This window comes from Lepidochelys olivacea, assembly GCF_965140295.1.
Source record: "Lepidochelys olivacea isolate rLepOli2 genome assembly, chromosome: 5".
In the NCBI taxonomy this organism is placed as follows: Eukaryota; Metazoa; Chordata; order Testudines; family Cheloniidae; genus Lepidochelys; species Lepidochelys olivacea.
Window position 1 is genome coordinate 2,677,844 of NC_140415.1, and position 8,637 is coordinate 2,686,480.

At 52.2% G+C, this 8,637-nt stretch overlaps 1 protein-coding gene across 3 annotated transcripts in view; it reads right to left on the reverse strand.

Annotated features, from left to right (window-relative positions):
* DNAJB5 (DnaJ heat shock protein family (Hsp40) member B5) overlaps positions 1-7,850 on the reverse strand; it is a 29,030-nt gene extending 21,180 nt beyond the window's left edge. The window contains exons 1-2 of one of the 3 annotated variants that reach the window (XM_084629459.1): positions 7,746-7,791; positions 5,894-5,990 (exon numbers count right to left, since the gene is read on the reverse strand). In XM_084629459.1, the coding sequence (XP_084485585.1) occupies positions 5,894-5,910 (17 nt within the window). In that variant the 5' untranslated portion in view covers positions 5,911-5,990; positions 7,746-7,791. Of the gene's footprint in view, positions 1-5,893; positions 5,991-6,429; positions 6,577-7,745 lie in introns of those variants that run through there. The other 2 variants (XM_084629457.1, XM_084629458.1) reach the window with 2 other exon arrangements.
* Positions 7,851-8,637: the final 787 nt, after the last annotated feature.

Genomic DNA, 8,637 nt, shown 5'->3' on the forward strand with positions numbered 1-8,637 from the left:
GTCAGCCACAAATAATAAACTCACTGGATTCACTTTCTCCATGGCATGGGACAGCCTGAAAGGCAGGGAGATGGGCAGGCCTGCCCTAAGGCATAGGACACCTAGCTGGCACGGAACCCAGGAAAGGGACTGGGGCAGACAATGGCATTCCACAGGCACCATGCTGAAGCCTGAAAGCTGTCAGAGTCATGGAGGATCGGGAGAACAGCTGGAGATGTACACATGCTCAGAGATCTAGGGCAGGAGTTATAGCAAAGGCTCAGCAAAGTTTACATTTCTCAGATGTCTCTTCCCAACGTCCTGCTTCCTAAAGAGGCACATTCAGGGCCTGAGTGAGGAAGGTGAGCAAGAAGGATGTTTGTGCAGAACTGATTTCATTGGTAATTGGAAATAATTACCCCATATGCAGCAGTAGCAATTGCTGGAAGCACACCCAGAATCTCAGGCCTGCACACAAGTAGCGTAGGAGTTCTATTGTTAGAGATATAAGAAGGCCTCTGGGGGCGTAAAGAGCATCCCACAGCATTCTCCCAGCCTCGCTTCTAAATGCCAGCACGTTTCTGTACCCATACACCCGCAAAGCATTCCAGCTTCCGTGCCAGCCTGCGTTTCAAAACCCACACGCACATTACCAGATTCTCTCTCCCTTGCCCACAATACTGGTCTGCTGGCTCCTAATACAAGGGGAGAAACATGACGGGACTGGAATGCCACCGAGTGATATTGAGCTGAAAGCTTGTTTTCCTAGGTACCCAGGTGCTAATGTCTCTGACACACAGCCTTTCCTCTCCATGTACACACACAAACACTTGTCTGGGCTCTCTGCATCTTGCGATTAGACTACCACGACATCCTCTTTGCTGGCTTTGATAAACGCCATCTTCTCCCGCTCACATCAATTTAAAATGCTGCCGCCATGATAATTTTCTTCGCTCCTCTCTTTGACCTTATTACCTCTCTCTTTGCATCCCTCTGTTGGCTCCCGTCTCTATCCTGCCAACAGAAAGTATTTGCCCGCGCTTTCAAGGCCCTTCATGGCCTATCCCCAGCCTACCCATCGTCTCTTATTCACTAGTGAGATGTTGACTCCTGCCTCCTATTGGCCAGTGATGCCGGCCTTCATCACTCACTTCCCAGTCTTCAAACAAGCACCTTCGTGCTTTCTCCCACGCTGCACCTCACACCGGTAGGCACTCCCCATACAGATCCCCACAGCTATCTCATGGTCCTCCTTCACGCGCTCCTTTGCCGTGACACCTGTGACAAACCTGACAATTAGGCAGCTGGGGTGCTAAGACCATGCCTGTCCTGCTGACCAATACCGGGTACAGCTACACTTCCAGGTGGAGATGTGTGACGTTACTGACCCTAATCTGGGACTGTATAGATCATCGTTGCAACCAAAGTCCTGTAGTGGCACCAAATCTTGTATAAAGGGGGTCAAATGAGGTGTCTAAGATGAGGTTATGGTTTGCTGGTTATGATTATGCTATCTGTTTGCATGAATCATTTTTGTATTTAAAGATATAAGTATTGGCTCTAGACTGTCTGTATTTCAAACTTGTGCTGTGCTTCTGGGGGACACCCCAGACAAGTTGGTGTCAGCTCTGCCTAGCCTGCTGGATGGCCCATTAAGGACCATCAGCTACACACCTGACCCCTTGAGAGAAGGCAGACACGCCTTGTGACTCAGCAAGGTATGCAGGGACCTGCCTATGGACCCAACTCTGAGGTGTTTCCAGGCCACGGGATGGGCAGCTTGTCTTTGGGACAAAGAAAGAAAGACCACATGGCAAGAGACTGTAAAAGCTGCTGCAGCTCCTCCATCTGGTCTTCAGTCCTGCTTCTTACCTCTGGAGGGACTTTGCTACCCTGAAGCTTTGAACCAAGGACTGATGACCCATCCCAGCTGTGGATGTTCTCCAGGTTCTTTGAACCTGCCGTTTATTCCATCACTGCTGCAAGCCTGAACCAAGAACTTTGCCATTACTGTATGCAATTCAGCTCTCATCTGTATCTTTTTCCTTTTATGAATAAACCTTTAGATTTTAGATTCTAAAGGATTGGCAACAGTGTGATTTGTGGGTAAGATCTGATTTGTATAGTGACCTGGGTCTGGGGCTTGGTCCTTTGGGATCGAAAGAACCTTTTTTCTTTTACTGGGGTATTTGGTTTTATCCCACTGGCTAACCACAAGTCACACAAGCAATTCCCTTACACACCCCAGTTTCCCAGTATCTCCAGCAGTGCCACTCGTTATGGGGACAAATGGTTATGAAAACCAAAGTCCTCTCTCTCTGGCTGGTTGGGTTTGCCTTGGTGTGCATAGAAACCCCAGCCTGGGGCTGTAACTGCCCTGCTTGAAGCAGTTTGTCCTGAATTGGCACTCTCGGTTGGGTCCCGCCAGAACCAGCATCATTACAAGATTAAGTAGATGTTAATCTCCGGCTTAAGGAGATGTTTCGGTGCTCGCTGTGATTGAGCTAGGAGGCTAAAAAAATAGCAGTGTAACAGCGATGGCAGGAGCACCGGGAGGGGTTAGCCACCCCGAGTGCATACCGCCCAAGACGGTAGGTCTGTACTTGGGGTGGCTAACCCTCCAGCCACAGCAGGTACATGTCTATTTTTAGGGTGACCATGTTTCTTCAAACTGGAATTTACGCCTCCAGCTCACAGTGTATACAGACATCCCCTTGTCTTCTTGCTTCCTTGTGCTTCTTCATCCACCTGTTCATATCCATCCTCCCATCATACACTTATATTGTGATGATGGCCAGGGACCATCCTTTTATTGTGTCTGTACTATGCTTAGTACAATGGGGTCTCGGTCTGCGACTGAGGCTTCCAGGCACTATTGCAATACAAATAAATAAAACAGACAGGCCAATGGTCATCTAGCTCAATATTCTATCTGACAGTGGGCCATGTCAGATGCTTCAGAGGAAGACAAACCTCCCATCATGCACCTAACCAAGCAAGAGCAAGCAACATAGAAAGAGGCAAATTTCTTCCTGACCCCTGAAGCATGATGAACCTATGCCCTGAACCACGAAGATGGAAAGCCTTGAATGTTATCCCCGTTACTGTAACTGCAGATGCTATTAGTTTCTAACTGATCTGTTTTAGTACTCTCACCTCTGGATCAGTGGAACACAAAAGTGCAGGACTTTGGCTCCTACCCAATGCAGACAGTCCAACCTTGGGGAGGGAATTACCCTGCCAAAAAAGACTGATTCTTTCTGCCTGTCTCTGGCAGAAGTTAAAGATTCTAGATACACTTTTACAAGAGAAAAGGACAGTTCCAGTGTCCAGTCCTAGAGGCCTGGCCAATATTCTCTCTCTCAAAGACTCCGGTTTCCACAAACGTGTACTTGCCCACACGGTTACTGCACCACAGTCCTAGGCTATCTAACAGTTAAGAAAGGCTGCCTATTAAAGCCAGCTTCTATTCTGCTCCTACAACGCTGCCACTGTCAGCTCCTGGGAGGGGTAGGAAGCATAGGGGAAGGACTTGTAGGTTATGCAAGAACCTCATTTGATAGGTAATCGCCATGTTCTAGTCACATTGTGGCTGCCTTCCTAAATGCCCTTCATCAGGTTGGGGGAAGAGGAAAAAGAAGAAAACGTGCAGTAGCTTTTGAAGCCGTAAAGTCTTTTGTCTGACGACTGCCCAAGCTCAGAGAGGCTTTTTCAAGCAGGGCATCTGAGAAAAAGCAGCATGCAGAGATTTCCCCAGAAAGGCGCCCAGAACAGGGGCAGTTATATGGCCAGTCTCAGAGAGCATCACAAAAACTTGCAGGTCATTCAGTGGGTTAGCCACATTTCTGACGCAACACTGCATGTGTGCACTGATAAAACACGATGCTGACCCTCTATTAGCTCCCCTCCCACCCTCCCAGAATCAGCTGTCTATTTCCACAACTCTTCTGTCAGATTCTGCTGGATCACACTTTCTAGATTCCCATTTAACTGTGAATCAGCCGGGAGGCACTCTGGGCCAAGATTTTCAAAATGGACTAGTGATTTCAGTGCCTGAAATTTCGGGTCCCAGCTGAGACACTGTAAGGTGGACTGAATTCCAGAAATTACTGAACACTAACCCTTGAAAATCAGGGACTTTTCAGGAGCTTCAAGTTGGTGACCCAAAAACAGAGATGCCTCATATAACTAGCCACTTTTGAAAACCTTAGTCCTGGCCTCTAGCATGGCATCAGATAGTGCTATTTCTGGGGTCAGTGAGACAGCTGAATATTAATCATTTGATATAATCATCCTGCTATGTTCATGGAAAGCAGCAATCCTGTATAAATGGAGGTCATAAGATTTTCCATCTCTAACGTCCAATTCTGTGGTCATGACATGATGACACTGACGTCAGAAGACCATTCACAAGACAAAGATGGGTGCTGATGGAGAGCTCTTTGGTTTATAACGCATTTGTCTTCATTAATGAGCATTTATGGAAAATACACAAGCAAGAGACAAGTAAACTGACTTACCGAAACTTTAGAAACATATTCAATGTCCAAGCACTCATTTTTAAAGGCTCTAACTTTATTTTAAACATCAAACTGGCAACAAATTCTTCAACCCTTGGTGCTAACAGTTACCAAGACTTCTTCTGGTCTGGAATGGGTGCCGGTACGGGATGGAAAGAAGAGAATTACTTCCTCAGAGCATAAGCAACTGCAAAGGCACTCAGTTCTGCAGTTGCTATTCTGACAGCATGGAAGAGATTCCTCAATAAAGAATGAGGCATTTCCTGTTCAGCCGAACGGCTCTGGACCTCCGCTGACCTTCGCTCTGAGACCAGCCATCACAGGTCTAAAATGGGAAGGATGGAAGGGTTGACTGCTGGAAACAGAACTTCCAAGTGAGCTGAGCGGTTCAGAAAGCAGCCCCCATGCGTGATGAAAAAGCTTTCCTTTGTGTGCTTTCTAGCAGCCTTAAGCAATCCCCTCCCCGTTACAGAACGGGGAAGAAACCATTCAATGAAGTCACTTGACAAGCAGTAATTCTCCCTAATTGGTTTCTTGCTGCTTGCTTAGACTGAAAGAGCACTGGTCCGTATAATTCAGGCTGCAATTCATCATGCACAATTCCCAGAGTAAGACCCTTTTATTAGTCGGCTCGGACGTCCTTGTCATTTATAAACGTGGTGTCAGAAAGGATGAGGTGGCTCTGGAACTGCAGAGTTGGTTAGTTACCTTTATCTTCTCTAACACAGCCACCTACTGCAGTTAAGCAGGTAAGAGGGTGGATGTAGTTAGAGCGGGGAATACACTGTCCCCTGGCTTCACCAAAAATTAATTGTTTGACGTCTCAATTGTGTCAGTGGCACTTTACTCCACGGACAAACCAGAGACAGAGAAAACTAGGACAGTGACACTTTCTAAGTCAGAAAAAAGTAACAGTGACCATTTTGGACCTTCCTGTCCTCCCCTTTAAGATCCCAGGCTCAGTGTATGCCTGTTTCCCTAGCGGCCAGCACGCTGTATTCACTGCTCTGCCCCTTCTCCCCCCGAGCAGAAAGGGGTTTATGAACACTGCATTTTCAAACAGAGGGACTCTCCCAAATGCAGACGCATTTCCAATGCTCCCATCCCTGCGGCATCTGATGGATGCCACTTTCAGACTGGATATCACAGAACTTCTTAGAAATCACCTTCATGCATATGTTTATTGCTCTCACTGCAGGTCACCAGTAACACTGAGTTTCTTCACAGTCATTCAGGATCTCTCGGATAAAAGACCAACAGCAGGATAACAAACCGTGTTCTCAACAAAAAAGAAAGGTAGTTCTGATTGCACAGTATATCACTCATTTAACAGAGACAGTTTGGGCTCACTGCACAGTAACATAGCACTACCAGAGCACGGCTTCATGCCTCACCTGAGAAAATACTGCATCTGAAATTAAGTCACAGCCATCAGCAAGTCCCTTACTTTCTTCCGTTGTTAACTCCACGCTTGTAACATGCACTCAAGTACTGGAGGTCACAGGCGGAGTACATTTAGATATAAAATGCCCAGAGAGATCTGCGAGTTAGCAAAACAAAAAAAACAAACAAACAAACAAAAACTCCCCATTCCCCAAACAATGTACGATGTTCTGTCCCCTTCAAACAATCTAACATAAACTGCTGAATTCTAGAGAAACCCAGACCAGCCAGCTCTTTAGAACTCGGGACAATTTCCTGCTCAGTGAACGACTGTTATTTCATTAAAACAAAAAGGACACCGATTACACACAGATCAGCGAGGCAGGATACGGAAAGACCTAGATGCACCTAAGGAATCTAAGACAGGCAACAGAAAGGCAGACCCGAACTGACACAAGGGTTTGCAACTAAACAAAAGTTTCTTCATCTTAAAACTCAGACATAAATGAGAGCCTCTAAATCAGAGAAGTATTAAGTCAGAAGATACCTCTCCATGCGACTCCAGAAGAGCAGAATTGCTGGCATGTCAGCCGAACAGAGTCACCTGCAGCCCGCCCGATCCCAGCCAAGACCAAGTTTGGTAAGGCTGACAAGACAGCCTTAGTGAGACTTTACCAGGGCAGGGAGAGCTGCCAGCCTGGAGTAACCATCCAGAAATGTCATGACTACACCAAGTGAATCATCACTAGTTCCCACACAGCGCAGCCCCCAAAGCCCCCCCCCCCCCGCTAGTCAGTCCCCCCGCATGGAACCACTGCTGGAACACAGGGTCCAGGGACCTGAGAGTGGTAACGAGTTAACCCTTCCCCTGCCAGAGCCTCCCACACAACCAGGGGCAGCATGTCACCAGCAGCAGCCACACCCCCCGGGGGGAGTAGGTTGGGGGAGACGGGGCAACACTCTGCCACCGTCGCAATGGTTATGTGAAGGGAACAGGATGTTACAACACTCAGACCTGTGCTGCCCCCTCCCCCAGTGTGTGTGTGTGGGGGGGCCCTGACACTCAGCCCCGTGCCCCTCCCCCAGTGTGTGTGTGGGGGGGGCCCTGACACTCAGCCCCGTGCCCCTCCCCCGGGTGCGCACGCGGGGGGGGGGCCCTGACACTCAGCCCCGTGCCCCTCCCCCAGTGTGTGTGTGGGGGGGGCCCTGACACTCAGCCCCGTGCCCCTCCCCCAGTGTGTGTGTGGGGGGGGCCCTGACACTCAGCCCCGTGCCCCTCCCCCAGTGTGTGTGGGGGGGGGCCCTGACACTCAGCCCCGTGCCCCTCCCCCAGTGTGTGTGTGTGGGGGGGCCCTGACACTCAGCCCCGTGCCCCTCCCCCGGGTGCCCACGCGGGGGGGGGGGGGGGGCCCTGACACTCAGCCCCGTGCCCCTCCCCCGGGTGCGCACGCGGGGGGGGGGGGGGCCCTGACACTCAGCCCCGTGCCCCTCCCCCAGTGTGTGTGTGGGGGGGGCCCTGACACTCAGCCCCGTGCCCCTCCCCCAGTGTGTGTGTGGGGGGGGCCCTGACACTCAGCCCCGTGCCCCTCCCCCGGGTGCCCACGCGGGGGGGGGGCCCTGACACTCAGCCCCGTGCCCCTCCCCCGGGTGCGCGTGGGGAGGGGGGGGCCCTGACACTCAGCCCCGTGCCCCTCCCCCAGTGTGTGTGTGTGGGGGGGCCCTGACACTCAGCCCCCCCTCCCCCGGATGCGCACGCGGGGGGGCCCCCCTGACACTCAGCCCCCCCTTCCCGGGTGCGCGCGGGGGGGGACCCCCGACCCCCCGCTCCCCAGCGGTCTCGGCGGTGGCCCCCCCCGCACTCACCGCTCTCGCCGTCCCAGGCCGCCGCGCACACTGAGGCTCCGCCAGCCACCTCCCCCCGAGCCAGCCGGGCCGTGACGTGAGGGGGAGCCCGCCCCCGCATAGCAACCCGCCGGCCCACCCACAAGCCCACGGCCGGCCCTCGAAATCCCATTGGCCACTGCGGCTGCCAATCCCGACATCCGCCTACTCTCATTGGTCTGGCCGGGGGGGCGGCTCCCAGGCGTGCTGCCGTAGGAAACGGCCCGGAGTGTCTTGCCACTTCCCAGGTGCGAGTGGTTCATTTCCCTATCGATCACACGCTAGTGCCCGCCTCCCACCCCCTCTCATTGGTCGGAGAAACCCAGCGCCGCCCATAGCGGCTTATTATTGGTCCATCTGACTCCGTCACAACGCGCCCTGCGCTTTCTCATTGGCTCCTCTAACATGCAGCCAAGTGGAATCCCTGGGGAATCTTCTGGAAGTCCTGTGACATCACTAGAGAGGGACCCTGTGACATCACTGAGGGGAGCCTGTGACATCACTAGAGAGGGACCCTGTGACATCACTGGGGGGAGCCTGTGACATCACTAGAGAGGGAGGGGGCCCCCTGGGGGTTATCACTTGGGGGGGGGGAGCTGCAGCCCTGTGGGGGTTGGGGGGCCGGGGAGAGGGAGGTGGCAGCTGCATCGGGGGCTGCACCTGCTGAGGGCTGGGTGCCAGGAGCCTCCCCCTGCGGAGTGGCCCCGACACCCTCTGCGGCCCGGAAAGCCCCACTCAGGGCCCCCCAGTCGCCAGATTAAAAAAACTAATGCATCTGCGGGTGCTGATTGGCCGCCTGGTTTCTGAGCCGTTTCCTCGTTTTTCTCCACCACCGGCAGGGCCGGCGTGTGACTCTTTTAACAATGAGAGCTGT